Raw genomic sequence first — 25,990 nt, 5'->3', positions numbered from 1 at the left:
TAACAAACCTCTGAGGCCTTCACAGAACAGCTGTATTTATACTGAGATTAGATTACACACAAGTGGACTCTATTTACTAATTATGTGACTTGAAGGCAATTGGTTGCACTGGATTTTATTTAGGGGTATCAGAGTAAAGGGGGCTGAATACTTTTGCACGCCACACTTTTCAGTTTTTTATTAGTAAAAAAATTTGAAAATCATGTATCATTTTCCTTCCACTTCACAATTATGGGCCACTTTGTGTTGGTCTATGTCATAAAATCCCAATAAAATACATTTACGTTTGTGGTTGTAACGTGACAAAATGTGGAAAAGTTCAAGGGGTCTGGATACTTTTGCAAGCCACTGTATACCTTTTGTTGATCAAAGTAGTTTAATTACATACAGAACCCTTTAGTGGTTTTCATAGTTTTTGTATTCTCCAAATATGTTTTCTTTTGAACAACGCATATTGTTCCTCTTTTCGTCTGTTAGTGATTATATCCTGTCTATTGTGATTAGCTGTACTACATCTCTAAAGTTAGTCTTACCTAAATTTGAAAGCTCGAGTCATGATTCATCCTTCTCCCTTTCAAACATAACATGAAAAGAAAATCATATAATGGCTGTCATTAGCTAGGTTTTCTCATATATTGTAAACTACTTCAAGTCTTTTACTTGGCATCCAATTTGGCCTGTTATTTTGTTGGGTCAAGAGCATAATTTTGTTCTAAATAAGCTGTCTCTGAAACCAGAACTGTTCTAGTTCTCAGGGTCTGCTGAAATTAAAGTCTCCCACTGCAATGACACTGCTTTGTCAAAATGTTTATCTGTATTCTAATTAAATAACATGCTATTTTATTACAATTGACTGGAGATTCATAAAGTCAAAGACTTTTATTCTTTTCTATTCCTCAATTTTCCATAAGCATTTCAAACACTCATACTAAAATCTTCCTTTCTAATGTTGCAAGTACCCATGACAATTTTGCTGTTTTTCTTTTTCCAATTTCTCTGTTCTTTATAAATGACTTGGAATCATTGATAAATATAACCAAATGGTACAATGTTGGAAAACGATATTGGGAAAGGAGAATATTAGTATAAACATCAAACATATATGCCAAAATTAAAGAATATAAAACAATACAAGAATAACAATAATTTATGGATCTCAAGATAACTGAGATAAAACAATGAGTACGAAGGGATTCTTGACATTAATTTGTTTTGGTGGTCTCACAAAATGTGTTCAAAATATTGTTCATGAAGGCAAAACATATCCAATGCCTTAGATTTTTTAATTGGTGCAATCCAGTTCCATTGATAGTCTGAAGAAGGGTTTTGGCCCGAAACGTCGCCTATTTCCTTCGCTCCATAGATGCTGCTGCACCCGCTGAGTTTCTCCAGCAATTTTGTGTAACTTCAGTTCCATTGATACTTTGTTTCAAAACAGTCAGTCAGTAATATTGATCTTATTATTTCTTACATTGTTTAAAAAGAAACCATATAACAATTATGGGGACACAAGGAACTGCAGGTGCTGGAAGGTTGGGCAAAATACATTGTGCTGGAATAATTATGCGGGTCAGGCACCGTATGTGGAGGGAAGGGACAGGTGATGTTTTGAGTCAGGACTCTTCTTCAGTATGCACTTAATCAAATGGAAAATTCATACTCTCACATATATTCACACACTGGGTTGAGGCAAATTTGATAGTGGCATCAAAGAGAATTTTGGATTAGAATATGGATATGTAGGGAATGGAGGGATATGGATTATTTGCAGGCAGATAAGAATTGGTGTTGGAATTATGTTCGGCACAGACTGTATGGACCAAAGGGCCCGTTCTTGTGCCAAACTGTTCTATGTTCTATGTGAAAACTAATAACTAATAAAATAACAAATTTCTAAAACCATGTACGAAGTGATAGAAGTAGACATGACTATGACTTTGCGATATTTTCTTTCACATATTCACACCCGCTTGACAACTTTATCAGCGTTACCTGTCTCTGCAACATTGCTCCTCGTTCCATTTCAGCTGTGTGGACCATTTTTCTCATGTATTCTAGTTGTTTTTCCAGAATGTTACAACGAGACTCAGCTGCTGACAACTGAGAGGCCAAGGCTGGAAATGAAACAAAATAATCATACATAACTATGATAATTATTTGCTTTGCTACTTTAACAAGTAGGTAATTCTCACAAGCCCACTTTCAAACGTCAGAATGGAGTTCTGTAAACAATATATGGAGAGCTAAATTAAAATGCTGACACACGGACATTTTCAGAATGCATGCCATTTATAATCAGTAATTCTAAGAATTTAAATATGTCTGTCATCATGTCATTGAGCAGATGTATATTTCTCAATAACATTTAAAATTGCACAAAACTAGTTGGTTATGCTTTTGCTTATCCTGCAAACGATTGATTGGCAAACAATGAATGAGTTCCCAACTGGGTATCACCTCTGAACATTATGCAAAATTAGCTGTTTGCCTTATTCACGTTTAAAACAAACTAAAAAAAAATTCACTTGCCCTACCCGTCACTAGCGTTCCACTTCACAATGACGTCACAATGGGATCCCGAATTTCATTTATATTAAAAAAAACAATGCCCCCACTTGCCGTCTTTATTTGACTGGCGTCACAAAGAACACCCCACGGGTCCTCAGCGCTGCCTTTGCATAATTTCAGATCGCCATCTTTTTTCCCTCGCCTCACAATGGGGACACAATGCCTCCACGGGTAAGTTTCCTTCCATTTTACTGCTGCCCTGGGCCCACGGGGAGGGAGAAGAGCGGCACCTGGGGCATGTTGGCCTTCATATCAAGAAGAGTTGAGTATAGGAGCAAAGAGGTCCTTCTGCAATTGTACAGAGCCCTAGTAAGACCACACCTGGAGTATTGCGTGCAGTTGCGGTCTCCAAATTTAAGGAAGGACACTCTTGCTATTGAGGGAGTGCAGTGTAGATTCACAAGGTTAATTCCTGGGATGGCGGAACTGTCATATGTTGATAAAATGGAGCGGCTGGGGTTGTATACTCTGGAATTTAGAAGGATGACGGCAGGAAATATGTTTACGATGTTAGGGGAATCCAGATCCAGGGGCCACAGTTTAAGAATAAGGGGTAGGCCATTTAGAACGGAGATGAGGAAAAATGTTTTCACCTAGAGAGTTGTGAATGTTGAATTCTCTGCCTCAGAAGGCAGTGGAGGCCAATTCTCTGGATGCTTTCAAGAGAGAGTTCGAGTTCCTAAAGATAGCGGAGTCAGGGAAAATGGGGAGAAGGCAGGAACAGGGTACTGATTGTGGATGATCAGCCATGATGATATTGAATGGTGGTGCTGGCTCGAAGGGCCGAATGGCTAACTGTTGCAGCTATTGTCTATGTTGCAGCTATTGTCTATTGTAACTCCAACACTTTGTGTCCTCCCGTAGTACACTGGTGCAGAACATTAAGTCACATGGGATCAAGAGTGAGTTGGTAAGATGGATGGAAAATTGGCTTAGTCCTACAAGACACAGAACAGTGATGGTTCTTTGATTGTACGACTGTGGCCAGTGGTGTTCCACCAGGATCGATTTTGGTGCCTCTGTGGTTTGACTGACACACAATAAATCTGAATGAAAACGTAGGTGGGCTGATCAGTATGCTTGCAGATTAGACAGAAATTGGCAGAGTTGTAGATGGCAAGATTTGTCAAATGACACTGAAGAATATATAGATCAGTTGAAGATTTAGGTAAAGAAATTTCAGACGGAGTTTAATCCAGACTAGTCTGAGATATTGCAATTTGGGAGGTCAAACGCAAAGAAAAGTGCATGGTACCCTTGCAAGCATTAATGTCTAAGGGTATCTTGAGATAAGGTACAAAGATAAGATAATATCACAAGCACAGAAAGTAGTGAAGGTGGCATAAGGCATGCTATCCTTCAATAGTTGGGAAATTGAGTACAAAAGTCAGGAAGTCATGTGTAGGAAAGAACTGCAGATGCTGGTTTAAATCGAAGGTAGACGCAAAATGCTGGAGTAACTCAGCAGGATAGGCAGCATCTCTGGAGAGAAGGAATGGGCGACATTGCGGGTCAAGACCCTTCTTCAGACCGAAATCATGTTGCATATGTGTGAAACTTTAGTTATTCCACATTTGAATGCAGTTCTAGTCAGCACACCACAGGAAGGATGTGGAGGCTTCAGAGAAGGTGCAGAAAAGGTTCACCAGGATGTTGTCTGGATAGGAGAGTATTAACTATCAAGAGGATTTAGATAATCCTGCAGCATCCGAGGACGAAGGGGACCTGACAGAAGTATATAAAATTATGAGGGGCATTGAGAGGGAAAATTGGGTCTTTGGCTCAGGCCAAATATTATAGGGCAAATGTTTAAGGTGACAGGAGAGAATGTTTAAAGAAGATTTGCAAGGCAGTTTTTTTTTTAAAATTTGCAGAGAGGTACATGCCTGGAATATGCTGTCATAGTAGTACAAGTAGTTACAATAATAATGCTGCAGGTACAGACACATAAATATGGAGGGAATATAGGATACAGGCAATGTGCAGGAAGATGGGATAAGATAGATTGAAACCATAGTTGGCACAGACATGGTGGGCTGAAAGGCTTGTTCCCGTGTAGTAGTTCTATGTAACTGACGTATTCAATTAAGCTACCTGAAGTTATATTTGTATCAGAGCAGGATTTTCCAAAAAGACCAGTTAAGCCATACTAGATAGCAAGGGCATACAAATACTTCCCTTGCAGCCAGAGTGGTTTGCAAGCACAATGCAAAAACCTCTCAAAATTCTTGTCATCTCCGTTGCAAAAGATACTAGATATTAACTTGACAATATTTCTCTGGTCACTGCAAAGTCATTCATCTCTCGAGCTCAACTTACTTCTACTAAAGAGGAGATAGTTGAGAGCTTCAAGTTTCTAGATATAAATGTCATCAACAATTTGGCCTGGTCCAATCACATTGGTGCTACAGTCAAGAAAGCTTACCACCAGTTCCATTTTGTCAGTTTCTCACAGCATCTCAGTACATGTGACAGTAATAAACCATTACCTACGCACGCTGAGACTGGATGCACAAGTATTATTGAGGGAAAATATTAAATTCCAAGCACAAATGTTTGCAAATGTTAGAACAGAAAACAAATTTCAACAAACCTTGATTATGTTGTGCAACTTCTGGCTGTGCACTATTGCATCCTTGTTGGCTCTTATCTAAGATTTTTTTGTATTCTGCTGTTTCCTTAGAGATTCGTTTCAAGTTTTCCTCTGCCTGCATTCGTTCGAGCTCCAACCTCCGAATCTTCTCTTGTAGATTTCGTAACGCCGAAAGAACCGCTAAAATATGTCAAAGTCGGAACAGGAGGATTTGGACTGTAAATCGTGATGAATTCAACCAATAAACTGCAGTTGAATCTAAATTTGTCTGAAATAAAAAAAGGCTGCAAGATATACTTGCATAAATATATCTTGTCTAATCTTATTGCTATATTCAGAAGTGCATGCATGCCTTCAGATCATTTCATTTGATCAGATCATTCACCGATGTATTGCACAAATACAAATATTAGGCCTCATCCTTGAATGACATGGGTTTTCTCCAGGCTCTCTGGTTTCCTCTCACACTCCAAAGACATGCAGGTTTGTCAGTTAATTGGCTTGGTATAATTGTAAATTGGCCCTGGTGTGTGTGTAGGACTAGCGTTACTGTGCGGGGATCGATGGTCAAGACGGACTTGGTGGGCCTAAGGGCCTGTTTCCACGTTGTATCTCTAAACTAAAAAAAAACTATAGATATGGGAGCCATACAATGCTGGATGTATTTAGATACCGTGATCTTCCCTTTTAAAAACAGTGAAATCATCCCTCAACGTCGAACATTTTAACTGATGTTTTGAATCTATACATTAGTTTGATGGTGTACATGAAGAGCTAAATATCTTTATTTAACTATCCACCCATCCAGCTGACATGTTAGAGTTTGAAAATCCCACACAAGATTCATAATGGGCCTGTTCCACTTAGGCAACTGTTTAGGCGAGTGCAGAGGACTATGCATGTTCGCGGGTGGTTGCCGGGGAGTCGCCTTCATGGTCGTGAGGGGTTCCCGCATTCTGGGAACTAGTTGCGACCTCATTATGGTCGCCGTGAATATTTCAACATGTTGAAAAATTAGCGGTGACGATAATGAAGCCGCCATGGAGAGTAGCAAGAATTCCCGAGCCGTAGGTGGGTTGCCAGGAGGTCGAAGATTCTCGGAGGTTCTCGTGGGTTTGAGCCAGTGCTGACCGATGAATTTAATTGTCTCACTTGGAAAAAAAAGGTAATCAGTGTATCTCTGGCTTCTTAAAAGTGTGTGTGTGTGTGTGTGTGTGTGTGTGTGTGTGTGTGTGTGTGTGTGTGTGTGTGTGTGTGTGTGTGTGTGTGTGTGTGTGTGTGTGTGTGTGTGTGTGTGTGTGTGTGTGTGTGTGTGAAGGTATATGGTATGCTTGCCTTCATTGGTTGAGGCTTTGAATAGAAGAGTCAGGAAGTAATTTTGCAACTTTTTTTTAACTTTAGAAACATAAATACATAGAAAATAGGTGCAGGAGTAGGCCATTCGGCCCTTCGAGCCTGCACCGCCATTCAATATGATCATGGCTGATCATCCAACTCAGTATCCTGTACCTGCCTTCTCTCCCCTGTTAGGACACATTTGGAGTTCTACATGCAGTTCTGGTCACCCCAATACAGGAAGGATGTGGTGGCTTTGGAAAGGAAGCAGAGACAGATTGCTAGAATGATGCCTGTATTAGAAGGTTTTTGCTACTAGGAGAGGTTAGCCAGGCTTCAATTGTTTTCTCTGGAACACCTGAAGGTGCAGGGAAGATCCTATAGAGGTATATAAAATTATGAGGGGATAGGGAAAGAAGTCAGAACATTTTTTGCAGGATGGAAATATCAAATACTAGGGGGCATAGCTTTAGGATGAGAGGAGCAAAGTTTTAAAAAGTTGTGCAGCAAAGTTGTTGCAGATGGTTTTGAGTGCCTGCAACATGCTGGCAGGGGTGGGCATGGAGGCAGATACAATAGTGGTATTTAAGAGACCTTTGAATATGTAAGGAATGGTGGGATATGGATACGGCGTAGGTAAATAAGAGTTGGCATTGGCATCATGTTCGGCCCAGTCAATGTGCAATGAAGGGCCCTATCCTGTGATGTACTGCTCCATATTCTATCAATTAAGCTAACTGGAACAGGCACACAATGGTGCAGCCTTTTACCCTCAAAGAATTCACAAATTATTATACAATAACATGAGACATGGAATACATTTCACTGTCATGGAATTCACATGGAAAAAAACGACAAATATTTAGTTTTATTTTCCCAATCCTGCACAAATACAACGTTTTGCGTTATGGAAAATCACGACAGACTGTTACTTAGGAACAATAAAACTCTCTGCTAAAAGGTTATCATCTGTACTTTTGTTCCAATCTGTTCCTTTACCATAAGTAGTCCTCTAAAGCAATTGCAATCCTCTTGTAACAGGGACAGATGGTACTATCTTGAGCTTAATACTGGATTTGAAACTATAGCACTTTTGACAATAACAATGCAACATTATCTGGATAATACTATCCACCCTAAATTGTCTAATTAAACAACATAAAAGGTGTTCAGATCTACAACTCAAATTATCTACACTGATCAAACATTGAAGTCCTAATCTGATTACATTATTTTCATATCTACTGGGATGTAAATAAATGTAAAGTACAATTTGTGTCAAGTGAAATCAAACAAATGATTTTGTTAATTTTAGTACTATAAGGATTACACACCTCTACTATTACTTTCAGGATATGCAACAACGGGTTTATCTGGGTTCCGTCTCAAGTCAGCATTGAGGAAGGGTTTATCCACTGGGTATGCTGTAAATGACGGCAAGGACAAGGTGTCCGACATTGGTAATACTTGAAAACTTCCATCCAAACAGGGCTACAGCTATTGAATAAAATTCCAAATACAACATATTAAGACATTTCTGGAAAATACAAACTGGGTAACTTATAGGCCTGTCCCATTTAGACGATTTTTTAGGCAACTACAGGCGACTAGTTTGTCGCAACATGTTTGCTGGTGGTCGTCAGGAGTAGTCTCCTCGGTCGCGCAAAAAGTCGTAGCATCTTGCTGGTCACCGCTAAATTTTAAACATTGAAAATTTTTCGGCGACAGTGGGTTTGACGCCAATGAATGTTGCTTGCCTCCTCCTGACGTAGGTGTGTCATAGATTGTCGCCAGGATGACATAGGTTGTCGCCGTTTTTTTGGCGACCTGCTACGACTATGACAGTCACTGGCAGTTACCATAAAAAAAAATTAATAATAAAATAAAAAAATAATAATAAAAAGATCGCCAAGTGGGACAGACCCATTACTGTGTCAAATAAGTCTTGAACATTTGATAATCATTTTTTTTTAAACAATATTACTTTGTTGATAATTTATCTGATAACTTTGCTTGGGAGTTCCTCTATCCTTGTGCACAATAGTTAATCTGCAGAATTCCATCAATTCTACTTTGAATGCAAGAAATAACAATGTGACAAAGACCAAGTTGCTTGATATAGCAACATTTACAATCAGTGAAGCACTTTCTGAATCCTTCATCTGTCAGTAACTTTCAAAATGAATAATGAACAAAAGATAAGACAGCAGCAGTTACATGTCATTCTTCTCTAAAGCATGTGCACAGAAGAAAGCCATAAAAATATTTACTTCTCAATTTCAGCAAATTGCTTAGACTTTAAAAGTTACTTAAATTCCAACATATTACACAACACAACAATATAGCATATACAAATTAATTATATTCAAGCAGAAAAATATGAACTGCATCCACTGGCTGCTCCAGTTTCACTTTCTACCTAATCCCACATGGTGAAATATGATCACAATACAGCCTCCCCGTCTCCAGTTTACAAAAACCTGACTTATGTACAGTCCATACGCATAGATGTGCGCTTGTGAGACTGTGGTATGGTTTTGTCCGAATCTGCAGGGATGTTCTGCTGTGTAGCAACTCGGTTTGCAGTTGTGTTTCCGAATTGCAAAGTGTTCAGGTTACATTAAGTTTTCAAGAATGGAATGCAGCCATAAATAACCTGGGAATAACCTTGCATTTAATTCCAGGAACTAAAGCATGCAAATAAATGCTTATGTCAAGACACAAATCTTACATTTACATTTACATTGAACTTGTATTGCAAGTATTGTACAGAACCTCAAACGTACACGCAAAATGCTGGAGTAACTCAGCGGGACAGGCAGCATGTCTGGAGAGAAGCTGGTGGCATTTCGGGTCGAGACTCTTCTTCAGGGTCTGATGTAAACAGCATCTGCAGTTCTTTCCTACACATTTTGTACACAAACTCTCTGTCCTGGACCTCTTCCATTGTCAAAATGAGACCACATGCAAACAAGAGAATCAGCACCTCATATTCCCTTTAAGTAGCTCACAACCTAACAATATGAACATTATATCCTGCAATTTTAGGCAACTGCCTACAAATACCACCTTTTCCAGCTTCCTTCTCCCCCCCTGCCTAACCTGCTCAGTTACTCCAGCACTTTATGTCTTTATGTCATTGTATTGCAGTGATATGCCCTAAAGGCATCAACAAACTGTTGGCATTCTTGCAGCTTACTGACATCCGTATACCATTTACCAAGTTGAACATCTATGTACCTAGTGCTGAAAGGCAGTGTGGGCATCCAGAGATTTACAGGTGCTGCTGCTGGCAGGTCTGGCCATCCCACAGCTCTAGACTGTAAACTTTCATGGAGTGCATTAAGCAGACTGCTATTCACAAATTTCTGATCCTTGAGAGCAAGGATAAGGGTTCTACAACACTCTGGGAATGAGAAAAACATGTATTTTTTTCAGATCCAAGTGTCAATGGAAGGACCAGCATTCCTCCCTCCCCATTCTTGTTTGTCCTTGGAATCAAGTAGTTTCCAGGGATATTGCAGACATCACTAAATAATCAATTACACTTGTGAATCTAGAGGTTTATTGGATACTCAGTGCAGATTTCCTCATTGGCTAAGCTTGGAAGCATTCTCGCTTGGAAATAACCAGATCAGAATCATGTCACTGTACACAAACATCAGCAGCAGAAGACATATCAGGGAGTAGGCTTCTCAGTCAGAATATACAACAGACATCATTAAACTCCAAATTTTAATAAAATTAGCCAAACGTAAGTTCTACAACTGGCATGGTGGGACGAACTAATTATTACCACTACTACAACTACTTCCACTTTAGGAACAAGATTTTCATTTAAAATATTGATTTTTAAAGGAATCTGACAGAACAATTCCTTACCATTCCTTGACCTCACTATCTCCATTGCAGGTGATAAGACTTCTGACCGACATCCACTATAAACCCACTGACTCCCATGGCTATCTAGATTACACTTCTTCCCACCCTGCTTCCTGTAAGGACTCCCTCCCCTAATCCCAAATCCTCTGTCTCCGCCGCATCTGCTCCCAGGATGAGGTGTTCCACACCAGGGCATCGGAAATGTCCTCATTCTTCAGGGAACAGGGGTTCCCTTCCCACACTATAGATGAGGCTCGCACCAGGGTCTCTTCCATACCCCGTAACACTGCTCCCTCTTTCCATCCCCCTACTCACAACAAGGGCAGAGTCCCCCTAGTCTTCACCTTTCACCCCACTAGCTGTCACATACAACAAATAGTCCTCCGTCAGTTTCACCACCTCCAACGTGACCCCATCACTCGCCACAACTTCCCATCTCCCCCCCCCCCCCACGTCTGCTTTCCGCAAAGACCGCTCCCTCCGTAACTCCCTTGTCAATTCTTCCCTTCCCTCCCACACCACCCCCTCTCCGGGCACTTTCCCTTGTAACCACAAGAGATGCTACACTTGTCGCTTTACCTCCCCCCTCGACTCCATTCAAGGACCCAAGCAGTCGTTCCAGGTGCGACAGAGGTTCACCTGCATCTCCTCCAACCTCACCTATTGCATCCGCTGCTCTAGATGTCAGCTGATCTACATCGGTGAGACCAAGCGTAGGCTTGGCGATCGTTTTGCCGAACACCTCCGCTCAGTCCACATTAACCAACCTGACCTCCCAGTGGCTCAGCACTTCAACTCCCCCTGCCATTCTGTATCCGATCTCTCTGTGGCCATGGAGGGCCTCCTTCATGGCCAGAGTGAGCACCACCGTAAATTGGAGGAACAGCACCTCATATTCTGCTTGGGCAGTCTGCATCCTAGTGGCATGAACATTGAATTCTCCCAATTCCGTTAGCCCTTGCTGTTTCCTCCCCTTCCTAGCTCTCCCTCAGCCCTCGGGCTCCTCCTTTTTCCTGTCTCCCCCCCCACCCTCACACCCTCCATCAGTCTGAACAAGGGTTTCAGCCCGAAACATTGCCTATTTCCTTCGCTCCATAAATGCTGCTGCACCCGCTGAGTTTCTCCAGCACTTTTGTCTACGTAGGACAATTATCATGTTTTGTATGTCCCCACATATTAAAAAAATAGCCAGCCAGTTTAAGAGTAAAAACTAGCAACAAAAGAGAGCAGATGAACAGATGCGGGGACAATCAATATGATGCAAGTGGAAAAAAGCCATCTTAGTTAAAGATGTAGATACGTAGAATATCAATATATAAACAAATATGGAATTTGAGGGACTGTTTATATCTTGGTTATTATTGAATCAATCTCAAATGTCTCAGGATTTTAACGGACCTTTTTTATAAAATAGGATGACCATCCATTTAGGAACTGTGCAAGTCTACCATTAAAATGAGTTGATTGTAACGATTTGCCATTAAAACCAGCGGTCACTGTAACTTTGTGACGTGGGAAAGATGCTGGAATCTGGAATCCAGTATCTGGAACAAAATACTGGAGATGTCAGCGGGCCAAGCAGCATCTGTGGAGGCAAGAAGCGTACATCGAGGGACACAAATCCATCAGCAGCGAGAACGCCCGCCCGTATCAACCAGCATCCCTGTTCTTTGGAACCGGAACCATGCTTTAGACCCCCAAGTCGCCGCCATCGCATCAGCGTATTGAAGGAAACGTTTACCTGCTGACTCCTGTGAACAGCTGCCATTTATTTACCTGCGCGACTCAACGGGCGACTGACCCTCGAGGCCCGCAGGAGGCAGTGCGCATGCGCGCGTCAAACCGGAACAGCGGCCGGGCGGGAGAGGGCAGGGCGGGAGGGGGGCAGTAACAGCCGACAGAAGAGAGGGGAGGGGAGCGCTCACCGTAACAGCCCACAGAAGGGGTAACAGCCGACAGAAGAGAGGGGAGGGGAGCGCTCACCGTAACAGCCGACAGAAGAGAGGGGGAGGGGAGCGCTCACCGTAACAGCCCCCAGAAGAGAGGGGAGGGGAGGGGAGCGCTCCCGTAACAGCCGACAGAAGAGAGGGGAGGGGAGCGCTCACCGTAACAGCCCACAGAAGAGAGGGGGAGGGGAGCGCTCACCGTAACAGCCCACAGAAGAGAGGGGGAGGGGAGCGCTCACAGAAACAGCAACAGCCGACAGAAGAGGGGGGAGGGGAGCGCTCACCGCAACAGCCGACAGAAGAGGGGGGAGGGGAGCGCTCCCGTAACAGCCGACAGAAGAGGGGGAGCGCTCACAGAAAAGCCGACAGAAAGAGGGGGAGCGGTCACCGTAATAGCCGGCAGAGGGATGGAGAGAAGGGAGCGTAGTCACAGCAAACGGCCGACAGAGGGAGGGAGGGAAGGGACGCTCACAGCAACAACTGACCCAGAGGGAGAGGGAGCGCCTGTGCGCATCTGGTATCTTTGGTGCGCAGCGTTGCAAAGCGGCGTTGGCGCTCCCCACATAGGGCCGAGCCCCCTGTTGTGACTAGATTAGACCAAAGATCTTTGCTTTGGACTATACCAGTGGTTCCCAACGTGGGGCGTACGCCCCACAGGGGGGCAATTTGATTTTTAAGGGGGGCAATTGAGCGCGACTGAGGAGGTCTGGGTCCAAATTTTCGATTTTTTTATTTTTTTGGATTTTCCATCAGGTAAACATATGTAGTTTATGTTTCAGATGTTATTTTGAGTAAATAATTGTTTTTGGGTAAAAAAAGGTCTTTATTGTGTAGTTATTACATAATCACCGCGCCATCGCTCTTCATGCACGTCGCACGAAGCGCACAAAGTCATGGGAGAACCTTATTTATTGGATTTAGAAATGCGATTCAAAGCGCTTTTGCTAAGTTACCCTTATAATATCTATTTCCTCCGTTTTCTCTCAAGGGAAAGCAAGGGGGGCATCAGGATTTTAGAGGTGATTAGGTGGGGCATGGCCAAAAAAAGGTTGGGAACCACTGGACTAGACTGCAGCAACAGGAAGGAACTGCAGATCAAAGATCCTATAGGATAGTCATAGAGTGACAGTGTGGCAACAGGGCCTTTGCCCCAACGTGCCCACACCAGCCAATATATCCCAGCTACACTAGTCCCACTCAAACATTATATAGCGGAGCACTTTTTTTGGCTAGACATGTTTCAATATCTCCGGCTTTGGACGAGGTGCTGCTGTGGTCTGAGCAACCTGGTCGTGGTTGTTGAAGAGCCGGGGCTGCTGAAAGTAGGTACCAAGCACAGGGTAGAAGCGCTGGAAGATGGAGGCCTTCAAATGGGGGTGGTTGGAGAAAGCATCCTGCTTGCCTGCGAGATTTTCACTTAGTGGAACTGCAGGAAAATTGTTCCCGATGTTGGGGGAGTTCAGAACCAGTGGTCACAGTTTAAGAATATAGGGTAGGCCAGTTAGGACTGGGATGAGGACAAACTTTATTAACGCAGAGTTGTGAATCTGGAATTCTCTGCCACAGAAGGCAGTGGAGGCCAATTTACTGGATGTTTTCAAGAGGGGGTTACATTTAGCTCTTGGGGCTAGCGAAATCAAGGGATATGGGGAAAAAACAGGAAAGAGGTACTGATTTTAGATGAACAGCCATGATCATATTGAATGGCAGTGCTGGTTCGAATGGCCTTTTCCTGTACCTATTTTCTATGTTTCTATGCTTGAGTGTGTGGCAATAAAATTGGACCACTTGATTTTGAAGCAATCATGCATGGTAGAGGTATAATGTAGTCATAGTGCAACAGTGTGAAACAGGCCCTTCGGTGCAACTTGCCCACACCCACCAACAAGTCCCAGCTACACTACCTGCTTTTAAAGGTCCATATCACTCCAAACCTGCCCTATCCATGTATCAGTAACTTTCTTAAATGTTGGGATAGTCCCTTCCTCAACTACCTCCTCTGGCAGCTTGTTACCTCCTCTGGCAGACTATTATCTAAATGGTGGCCGATTGGGAAAGGGGGAGATGCAGCGAGACCTGGGTGTCATGGTACACCAGTCATTGAAGGTAGGCATGCAGGTGCAGCAGGCAGTAAAGAAAGCGAATGGTATGTTGGCTTTCATAGCAAAAGGATTTGAGTATAGGAGCAGGGAGGTTCTACTGCAGTTGTACAGGGTCTTGGTGAGACCACACCTGGAGTATTGCGTGCAGTTTTGGTCTCCAAATCTGAGGAAGGACATTATTGCCATAGAGGGAGTGCAGAGAAGGTTCACCAGACTGATTCCTGGGATGTCAGGACTGTCTTATGAAGAAAGACTGGATAGACTTGGTTTATACTCTCTAGAATTTAGGAGATTGAGAGGGGATCTTATAGAAACTTACAAAATTCTTAAGGGGTTGGACAGGCTAGATGCAGGAAGATTGTTCCCGATGTTGGGGAAGTCCAGGACAAGGGGTCACAGCTTAAGGATAAGGGGGAAATCCTTTAAACCCGAGATGAGGAGAACTTTTTTCACACAGAGTGGTGAATCTCTGGAACTCTCTGCCACAGAGGGTAGTTGAGGCCAGTTCATTGGCTATATTTAAGAGGGAGTTAGATGTGCCAAGGAGATCAGAGGGTATGGAGAGAAGGCAGGTACGGGATACTGAGTTGGATGATCAGCCATGATCATATTGAATGGCGGTGCAGGCTCGAATGGCCTACTCCTGCACCTAATTTCTATGTTTCTATGTTGTGTGGGAAAAGTTACCTCAAAAATACTTCAAACAAAACACATTGAAATACTTCAACAATGTACATGATTTTAATACATCAAATTTCAAAAAGTCCCGACCGTGGGGGGCACCCCCGTTCCACACCCTCCCCCCACTCGGTTGCTCCACTCTCTCGCCAGATACCTTCAAGGCCATTGATCAGTGATCGCTAAGCCCCCTCACTTTCAAAAACGCTCTGTGGCCCCTGGTTCAGACGGAGAGCACTGCCAGATGTGAGCGGGGAACTGAGGCCAGTTGTCGGTGATGTCCGAATCCCAATGTTCAGCACTTTGTGTTTTGGAGTTGGCTAATGTTATTGATTTGTAATTAGCCTGATTTGTAATTAGTTGACAAAACTTTAATTTATTAATTTGGAGTATCCAGGGGGATCGGATAAGTGTAATATTAAAATGACATGCAAGGTGTCAGGCTGTCTATCACAACATACAGCCCCGATAACCCATTATTTCTTTCAGTTAAATATTGGGAAGGTAGCACTATTATCATTTGCCACTCAACTATTATGTTTGTCTACCTCACTGACGGGGTGGGAGATTGCAACCTTCACGTGGTCCGCCCTGTTTCGACGAATGCAATCAACCTGGCGTGCGGTCAAGTAAGATCAAATAGAACAAGTTGTCCTACAACTTTAGGCTGTGCACGCCATACGCAAGAAGAAGAAGATCTCACTGACTATTTCTAAACCCACCCCTCCCCAAATTCCTTTGACAACTTGAATAGAAATGTTCCCAATCTCGTTGTTTTATTAATTGAACACAGTTGAACATCCTCAAGGAGTGTAATCGGATGGAAACTGATTCAGATGCGATGTTTAAGAGCTTGTTCAAAGAAGGGGCATGTTTTAAAGGAGTGACAGAGGAGGTTATTATTTGTCTTTAGTTTTAGCTTGAACAAGGACATCTGAAGATTCAAAGTTTAATATAGTAATTGTACTGATACAGACTACAACCAACCACGTAATGAACATCATCCATTCCGGAGGTTTTATTTTTCTGATGCCATTTAAACTTCGCTTGGATTTCAATCAATTCGATGTGAAAGTAATTGAGAATGGGGAGCATTGGAACAAAAATTTGCCCTCGGTACATATTAACTGTAATATAATAATGTATGCATGTTGGTAGGTGCAATCAAAACAAAGATCTTTTTATCATTGTTGTGTTATGAATACCACAGAAAATATCATGTACTCTCAAGATCACATTTAATAGAATAATATTGCTTAAATATATAGTTATTGGACTTTACATTTCGGAAAAGTCCCAGCTGAGAGGAAGACAGCAAAATACTGAAAATATTGGGGATGTAAATGACTTCAGGGCAGTTTGTTAGGAAAATGAAGGAAATGGTACTATAATACATACACCTGAGAGTATAATTTTATGGATGAGAAATTGTGTTCAACCAATTGATGACCTTTGACAAAATTACTAGCATGTTAGATAACAAGGAAGCTAATGGATGCAACAAATGTTGTTGTACAAAATTTGGTCTGAAGTGCCCCATAAAAGATTACCACATTAGATAAGCACCTGTGGACTTGAACCTGGACTAGGTTAAGTCCAGGGGGTCAGATATGGGGCTTTATGTGTGGGCCAGATATATTGTCAGTGCAGAGGGGCTAGGAGCAAGACCAAGTGTGCATCCAAAGTCAAGGTCTGGAATAGTACTAGGTGTGCAGTCAAAGCTGGGACCAGGGGAGTGTTCAGCACTGGGAATCTAAGCAGTTAAGCAGCTCTGATCAGGGTAGAATAGGGGGCCAGGTGTAAGGCTGGACTCGGGGTCAGGAATGAGAGAAGGTATGCAACTGGAGTCAGGGTCAGGAGTAGTACCAGGTGTACAGTGAGACCCAGGTTTGTCAACATGGGCCAAGTGTTTGATTATAATCTGATTTCCATACATGATATACTAAGATCATTCATGTGCTGCACGTGTTGATCAGAGCCTGGCTCTACTGTGGAATGTAATTAGGAATGTAATTTAGCCTAACCTTATTCATAGCTAATCCAATTTAAAGCATAAATATTGCATTCCAGTGTAAGTTAAAAGACTCGCTACTAAATGCAGCAGATTGCACAATTTCAAGCTGAAAAATGCAAAAGCTCTGTACCAATGGGAGGTGGACACCCCCCTCCAATACCATCCCCCTCCAATACCACCCCCCCCTCGGTCGTTACGCTCCTTCGGGCTTGGTCTCTCGCAATTTCTCATGCCCAACTCTCACCCAATGTTGGCAGCCCTGCGTTTGGTCCATGTTAGATTTAGCTCCTGGGGCTAACGGAATCAGGATATGGGTAAAAAGCAGGATCGGGGTACTAATTTTGGATGATCAGCCATGATCCTATTGAATGGCGGTACTGGCTCGAATGGCCTTCTCCTGCACCTATTTTCTATGTTCCTATCCCTCCAAACCTGTCCTATCCATGTGCCTGTCTAACTGTTTCTTAAACATTGGGATAGTCCCAGCCTCAACTACCTACTCTGGCAGCTCGTTCCATACACCCACTACCTTTTTCGTGAAAAAGTTACTCCTCAGGTACCTATTAAATCATTTCTGTTTCACCTGAAACCTATGTCCTCGATTCACCGACTCTTGGCAAGAGACTCTGTGCATCTACCCGATCTATTCCTCTAGTGATTTTATATACTTTTATTAAGATCACTCCTCATCCGCCTGCACTCCAAGGAGTAGAGTGGCAGCCTACTCAACTTCTCCCTATAGCTCACAACATCCTTGTAAATCTTCTCTGTACCCTCTCCAGCTTGACACTTAGTTTAGTTTAGTTTTTTTAGTTTAGAGATACAGCATAGAAACCGGCTCACCGGGCCCGCGCCGACCAGCGATCCCCGCACATTAACGCTATCCTACACCCACTGGGGACAATTTTTACATTTAACAAGCCAATTAACCTACAAACCTGTGCGTTTTTGGAATGTGGGAGGAAACCGAAGATCTCGGAGAAAACCCACACAGGTCACGGGGAGAAGGTACAAACTCCATACAGACAGCACCTGGGTCATTCGCTGTAAGACAGCAACTCTACCGCTGCGCCACCGTGACTGCCCATCTTTCCAATGAATTGATCACAATACTGGGTTTACACGCTCTACATGGAAGATTGTCACAAAATGCTGGCGTAACTCAGCGGATAGGCAACATCTCTAAATGGTATTATCTAAATGGTGGCCGATTGGGAAAGGGGGAGATGCAGCGAGACCTGGGTGTCATGGTACACCAGTCATTGAAGGTAGGCATGCAGGTGCAGCAGGCAGTAAAGAAAGCGAATGGTATGTTAGCTTTCATTTCAAAAGGATTTGAGTATAGGAGCAGAGAGCTTCTACTGCAGTTGTACAGGGTCTTGGTGAGACCACACCTGGAGTATTGCGTACAGTTTTGGTCTCCAAATCTGAGGAAGGACATTATTGCCATAGAGGGAGTGCAGAGACGGTTCACCAGACTGATTCCTGGGATGTCAGGGACTGTCTTATGAAGAAAGACTGGATAGACTTGGTTTATACTCTCTAGAATTTAGAAGATTGAGAGGGGATCTTATAGAAACTTACAAAATTCTTAAGGGGTTGGACAGGCTAGATGCAGGAAGATTGTTCCCGATGTTAGGGAAGTCCAGGACAAGGGGTCACAGCTTAAGGATAAAGGGGAAATCCTTTAAAACCGAGATGAGAAGAACTTTTTTCACACAGAGAGTGGTGAATCTCTGGAACTCTCTGCCACAGAGGGTAGTTGAGGCCAGTTCATTGGCTATATTTAAGAGGGAGTTAGATGTGGCCCTTGTGGCTAAGGGGATCAGGGGGTATGGAGAGAAGGCAGGTACGGGATACTGAGTTGGATGATCAGCCATGATCATATTGAATGGTGGTGCAGGCTCGAAGGGCTGAATGGCCTACTCCTGCACCTAATTTCTATGTTTCTATCTCTGGGTAGAGGGAATGGGTGACGTTTTGGGTCGAGAATCTTCTTCAGACTGATGTAGCTGTAAAAATGAGACATCAAAGGGGATGGGGGGGGGGGGGGGCAAGGAAAATGTAGAATAGATCATCGTTAACTAGGAGGTGACAAAGAAAATGAGATTTTGCCCCCCTGATTTAAAATTATAAGTGACAGGGCAGAAATAGACCATATAGGGAGTTATCGGGAGAGGTTGAGTAGGCTGGATCTCTATTTCTTGGAGCGCAGGAAGATGAGGGGTGATCTTATAGAGGTGTATAAAATCATCAGAGCAGCAGATTGGGTAGATCTCTTGCCCCAAAGTAAGGGAGTAGGTTCAAGGTGAGGGGGGAAAGATTTTATATACGAATCAGAGGGGTAGCTTTTCACAATGGATGGTGGGTGTATGGAACAAGCTGCTGAGGAGGTAGTTGAGGCAGGGACTATCCCATCGTTTAGCGACAGGTGCATGGATAGGACAGGTTTGGAAGGATATGGACCAAGCGCAGGCAAGTGGGACTAGTGTAGCTGGGACATTGTGGGCAAGTTGGGCCGAATGGCCTGTTTCCACACAGTATCACTACTCTTTGACTGTACTCCGCCATTCAATCATAGAAAATAGGTGCAGGAGTAGGCCATTCAATATGATCATGGCTGATCATCCAACTCAGTATCCTGTACCTGCCTTCTCTCCATACCCCCTGATCCCTTGTCATAAGGGCCACATCTAAATCATGGTTGATCTCTCTCTCCCTCCAAGCCCCATGCTCATGCCTTCTCCCCATAACCCCTGGCACCTCTGATTGAAGTTTATCTCAGTAAGCTTTGTTGAAATACAGAGATTTTGTCTGTCCCACCCCTGATTTAATTTAACATCTGTGTGCTTGGTTGCCGCTTTCTCCTCGCTGGAGAGGGAGGGAGGGATGGATGGATGGAGCCTCTCAAGCCGCTGGGCTCCGGTGGCCGAGTAGCACCGGCACTCCCCCGCACGCCAGCGCTTCCAAGCATTTAAAAAACCCAACGTATATTTATTTTATTATTTTTACAATATACATTTTGAATGCTTTTTTTTTTACGCTTCCAACCGCCGCTCCCAACTGTCACTCCCCGGCGGCGGCGCGCAGGCGCGGGAAGCTGCGCTCTGAGTGGCTGCGGGAGCGTTTGGAGCGCCCCGGCACCTCGCCGCATGGAGCGCTCCCATTGGCCGGCGGGTCAGATCGTGTTGGCCCTCGTCCGGTTCTCATGTCGCCGCTCCGTGCGCTCTGACGCCGGGAGGTCAGACCCCTTGTGTTATTCTTCCTTTCCTTCAACGCCCCCCTTCTTTTTTTTTTTTAATCTCTCCCTCCCTCCCCTCTCCCTTTTAAAGAAGATTTTTTTCCCTCTCCGCGCGTCTGCCCGCTGAGTGCGTTTCGTTTCCTTTACCCCGCCTCCTCCTCCTCCTCTCTCGCGTATGTGCGAAGAAACCGGCCGAGGTGTTGAGATTTGACGGCGGGTGTTTGCGGCTTTTGATTCGTGTTTGAAATAATGGCCGCGCTTTACGCCTGCACCAAATGCCACCAACGGTATCTGTTCGAGGACCTGTCCCAGGGCCAGCAGCTGTGTAAGGTTCGTAGCAAACACCAGCCCCTCCTCTGCGCTGTCCGTGTGATCTGGGCCGACGTTTAATCGCCTCTGAAATCCGATAAAGGCCTTTGCTCCGAGTCGCCGACTGAATCCTTGTTGCTCCCTTGTCAGCGGCTCGCCTGCTGCGGCACTGCCGAGCACCGCTCCCCATCTGATATTCTCCTCTCCGCGGCTTACGGTTGAACTCAACACACAGTAGTTGATTTAAAAAAAAAAATCCAATTGACGCAGGTTCGCTTGTAAACAGGTTGGGCGGATATTCGGCCTAGTTTCTAAAGTTTTAAACATAGTTTCACTTGTTCATCCATGCTCTTAAACTATCTCTCGCACGCACACAACCTCGCTCTCTCCAGGTGCAATTTCATCCAGACATTTATTCATGTATTAAGATTTATTCAAGCACTTCCTTAAATATTAAGTAAGGTAATAAAAGGATCTGGCAGTAAAATGGTCCCGATATATATTTTCTTACCACAAGGGGCAATTTAAACACTGAGTTTTATGTGTCAGTTCACAGAGTAATCGCATTGTCCCACCAATTTTCTTCTGCAACCTGTTCTTCCCACGCACTTCAACTACCAACTTGCATCTTGCACAGAATATGTGAGGAAAACGAAATTAAGGTAGCAGTCCACAGAATCACCAAAAGTATGTGCAAATTCAACACAGACAGCATCGGGATTGAACCATGTTTCTGGAACTGTTAGGCAGATAGAAAATGCATGATTGTACTCTGAACAGTAGAGCAGAGTCTGATTGGCCCACTATTTGTTTTATATGTTCATATCAACACAACTATTACTAAGGGTTTCGGCCCGAAACGTTGCCTATTTCCTTCGCTCCGTAGATGCTGCTGCACCCGCTGAGTTTCTCCAGCTTCTTTGTGTACCAACTATTACTGAGCTTTGTTTGCCTATCCTTTGTGTTCTGTGGGGAATATATTAAAACGAATTACATCTGCAGACATTATCCGTGCAAAGGCAAATTAATATTGACTTTTAAAGGGACCTGTAGACTTGTAGAATGTCCAACTTGTATTCATTTCTTCACATTGAGTTGAACTGAAAACCCTGGAAAGTTTTTTCTTTGGGGTCGGGTCAGGATTGCTGTGGTGATAATCTGGTGGTGAAGCTGTCTGGTTGACAGATTCATGTAGACAAAGATATTGCCTTCATTCCATCCTTTATGTAATTTAAAGCTAACTTAATTTCTCCCTTCCCAGTTTTGATGAAGGGGGACCAACCTGAAACATTACATCTGTTTCTCTTAATGTAGTTGTTGCCAGACCTGCTGAATCTTATATAATCTTACAGTTTCTGTACCTTCCACAAGAAGCGTTCTTTCAAATTACCTTCGCAGAACAAGTTAATTGGCAGAAAATATTTCCATATGATTATAGAAGACCCTTCTAATGGATGGTTCCTGAAAAAACAATTCTAGGACCAAAATTATGACTGGAAACTCTAGTTGGTGTTTCCCTGTAGGGATTGGAGAGACTTTCCAAGGAGTACGTTAATATAACTGCTCCAGCCATGCTGTGTATTATGGGAATGAGCAATTTATGCTTAACATTGATTTCACGGTCTAGTTCAAATGTGCTTGTTAAAGGATTTATAATGATTTTCACAGAATATTAATCTTTCCTGCCCTCATAGCAATCAAGAATTAATTTTACCTAGGTACAAGGAACATCAGATGCTGGCCTACAAAAAAGACACAGAGAGGTTGAGTAACTCAGTGGGTTAGGCAGCTTCTCTGGAAGGCATTGATAGGCAGTGTTTCAGGTCAGGATATTCCTTCTACCAATAGTAGTAGGGAGGGTTGAGGAAAGCGGCAGGAGTGGGACAGGACCAGGCAAGTGATAGGTGGATACTGGTGAGGAGGGGGAAGGTTATTGGCAGATAGGTGGACAAAGATCAGAGATGAAAAGAAGGCAAAAGACAGGCAAGGAGAGATGAGGAGTAAATTATGAATTCAGAGGAACAGATATGGGGGAAAGGGATATTGGGGGGGGGGGGGGGGGGTCAACGACATGTTAAGATATTGACGTTAAGATCAGTTGGTTGAATGAATCTGCTATTTCTTATGTTTCAGATACTTGTTCCACAGACTTGGTGGCATCAAGGAGCTTCAAGCTATAATAATGCTGCACTTGCTCTAAATCTTAGCATTTATATTTGCGTGCTTACATTACATTTTTACATTATTTTTAAATTACATTTTTATATTATAGCTCATTACATTTTTACAGTCGATGGAAATAAACATAAAATTGGCATAGTCATACAATATAACAACAGGCCTTTCTGTGACCATGACAACCATCAAGTGCCAATTTATATTAAACCCATTTTAATACAAATGGGTTTAGTATAAATCAGTAATAGTGGGTTCATACTAAACCATGGACCAGCATTTAGTCTATAGCCTTTCATGAATGAACAGATGGTGATTCAGATGCTCATTTGGATTCTGCATGAACATTGTTGAACTAGCTGCCTCTATTGCAACAGCTTCCTGGATTGCGACCGCCCTCTGAACATAAATTCTTCCTGCGATCCTCTCTGAACCTCTTACTCTTACCTTAAAGCTATGCCCACCAGCTTTGGATGTCTGCTTGATTCCCTTACACTTTGAAAAAGACTGAATTCACCATATCTATTCCCATTGTGATTTTGTACACCTCCGTAAGATCACCCCTCAGCCTCATGCAACCTAAGGAATAAAGCCCTTGCCTGACCAACCTTTAGCTCAGGCCTGCGAGTGCTAGCAATACCCTCATAAATCCTCTGCATCCATTCCAGTTTAATGGCATCTTTTCTATTGCAGGGCAACCAAAATTGAGCACATTACTCCACAAGTACAGCCTCGCTAACATCTTTTACCACTGTTTTAATTTTACTTGAACTAAAAGATTATCAGTTTTACATTGCAGATGTAATATAAAACCATCAGCTGTGTTCTATATCTGACATTTATTTAAACTTATTTGAGTTGCATAAATAATTTATAATTTCCTTCATTGAAATAAAATTCCACCTTTATTATTACTCACAGGCATGTAATGAGTCTCTAAATACAGTTAGTATATTTTATAGCAACTACAGAATATATTTGTCTTAAATCTTGAGGAAAATGGAAATAGAAGAATTGTAGAGCACTAGTTAATAAGCTGTGACCAACAGAGAAATACATTGCAAATGTGGAATCTGAAATTATGTTCTCAGTCAACAATTGAAAGATTTCTTCAGCCTGGTCGCCACTACTTTTAAATAATTCCAATTTAGAAAAGTATATATGTGTGTGTATGTATATTCAGAATATATATATATATATATATATATGTGTGTGTGTATATATATACATACACACACACACATACTTTTCTAAATTGTAATTAATATATAGGGAGAGATATACAGAGATATATAGATACAGATATACATGCAGCAATTATACACCAGCTAGACAAATTAATTTGATTAATTTAACATGTTGATCAGAGATTTAATTTAACGCAGTGATTGAACAAATGGAATGAGGATTCAAAAATTTACACTGAAAAAAAATTCAAGAAACTAGTTAAATGTTGTAAAATCAGAGCTATGAGTTGGTGACGTATGCCAAGATTGTTTTTGTTTATCAATGCTAAATTGCAGAGGAATTATGGGAGGTGGGATTACAATTGGAGGAGCAATTACATTATTCATTACATGAGGTAGTAAACTAGGTGATACATTTTCTACCTGGACACATCAAGTGTGTGGCATGTGCAGAAGTATAGTACTGAATTGAAGTGTTGTCCTAGTTCATGTGATCGGGTCCTAAAAGTAGACTTGTCATTTTCTGATTCTAGGATGTGAATGCCTTGACTGAGTCATGGTTGGTATTTAAACATTCATTTCAGGTCATTTGCAGCTGGATAACTTTCATTGGGGGGAAAAAATGGTTTTGCACTTTAGTTCTATTGTCAGTTATATTAAATCTCTGTGGTCACAAGCGCCTGTTTTCTAGCTAAAAAATAAAAATGTTCAAGCTCCCTCAGGATTTTGAGTTAACTATTATGCATTCCTTGTAATCTTCTGATCCAAAGAAAACTATCCCTTCTTCAATCTCTGATTGGAATTCCATACATGATTACAGTGAATCTCAATAACCTCCAAGCCTGTCCAACCCCTTAAGAATTTTGTAAGTTTCTATAAGATCCCCTCTCAATCTTCTAAATCTTGAGTCTTTCTTCCTCCTAAAATGTGCTTGGAACTTAAGATGTATTGTTATAATTTATAAAGGTTCACAAGCTAACTTGTATTTATTGCACCTTTTGTACCCTTAAAGGGACCCATTTTGCTGCACTCTCACAAACAAATGTAGCATTACTAAAAATATTAATTCTTGATCACTTGACAGCCATGCAAATATTATTTTAGCTGCTAGCGCAATGGCCTCTGATGGCAAAAGTATTCCATGATAATGTATCGTTTTCTACTGAAAGTACCAAGCAATTATTTTGATTTGCTTGACTTTAATAAGCAGAAATCTGATAATATGCTAATTGTTCAGAAGTACCAATGGTTTGCCACCTGACTCACTAGGTCCCAGCATTGCTGTAAAAGTAAGTCTTAAAAAAAGTGTGAAGAATATTAGTTGGAATACAAACCAGTTGTCTAAAAAATCTGTCGGTTCAACACAGGAAAGGTCAGTTACAGATATTGGATTAATAGAGCTTTACTGCATATGCTAATGCCCCTGTCCCACATAGGCAATTTTTTAGGCGATTACAGGCGACAAGGCTGTCACCACATGGTCGCAGGAATGTTGCCTGTATGGTTGTGACTTGTCGCCCAAAGATTTGTAGCGTTTTTCTGGTCGCCGCTGGATTTTGAAATGGTCAAAAGTTTTCGGCGACCGGGGGCTTGTCATAGCTTGACTTCTCCTGACGTAGGTGCTGTCGTAGGTTGTCACCGGTGCTGACTTTGATGAAATCCATTGGCTACTACCTACGTCAACCAGCGACTGAATTGTCCCCCCACTCGCAACAAGGGCCGAGTCCCCCTAGTCCTCACCTTTCACCCCACCAGCCGTCACATACAAAAAGTAATCCTCCGTCAGTTTCGCCACCTCCAACGTGACCCCACCACTCGCCACATCTTCCCATCTCCCCCCATATCTGCCTTCCGCAAAGACCGCTCCCTCCATAACTCCCTTGTCAACTCTTCCCTTCCCTCGTACCACCCCCTCCCCGGGCACTTTCCCTTGCAACCGCAAGAGATGCAACACTTGTCC

At 42.7% G+C, this 25,990-nt stretch overlaps 2 protein-coding genes across 7 annotated transcripts in view; one reads left to right on the top strand and one right to left on the bottom strand.

Annotated features, from left to right (window-relative positions):
- LOC129698275 (centrosomal protein of 57 kDa-like) overlaps positions 1–12,248 on the bottom strand; it is a 39,057-nt gene extending 26,809 nt beyond the window's left edge. Inside the window, exons 1-4 of one of the 3 annotated variants that reach the window (XM_055637321.1) lie at positions 12,120–12,248; positions 7,831–7,993; positions 5,162–5,341; positions 1,993–2,114 (exon numbers count right to left, since the gene is read on the bottom strand). In XM_055637321.1, coding sequence (XP_055493296.1) covers positions 1,993–2,114; positions 5,162–5,341; positions 7,831–7,954 — 426 coding nt within the window. In that variant the 5' untranslated portion in view covers positions 7,955–7,993; positions 12,120–12,248. Of the gene's footprint in view, positions 1–1,992; positions 2,115–5,161; positions 5,342–7,830; positions 7,994–11,776; positions 11,884–12,119 lie in introns of those variants that run through there. The other 2 variants (XM_055637323.1, XM_055637322.1) reach the window with 2 other exon arrangements.
- Positions 12,249–13,280: 1,032 nt separating this feature from the next.
- The window catches only part of fam76b (family with sequence similarity 76 member B), a 42,804-nt gene continuing 30,094 nt past the window's right edge, over positions 13,281–25,990 (top strand). For 3 of the 4 annotated variants that reach the window (XM_055637320.1, XM_055637319.1, XM_055637318.1), the window contains exon 1: positions 20,366–20,689. In XM_055637320.1, the coding sequence (XP_055493295.1) occupies positions 20,609–20,689 (81 nt within the window). In that variant the 5' untranslated portion in view covers positions 20,366–20,608. Of the gene's footprint in view, positions 13,647–20,365; positions 20,690–25,990 lie in introns of those variants that run through there. The other variant, XM_055637317.1, reaches the window with a different exon arrangement.

This window comes from Leucoraja erinacea, chromosome 6 (genome assembly GCF_028641065.1).
Source record: "Leucoraja erinacea ecotype New England chromosome 6, Leri_hhj_1, whole genome shotgun sequence".
Lineage (NCBI taxonomy): Eukaryota > Metazoa > Chordata > Chondrichthyes > Rajiformes > Rajidae > Leucoraja > Leucoraja erinaceus.
Note: the sequence above shows the minus strand (reverse complement) of the source record. Positions and strands in the feature narration are given on the sequence as shown.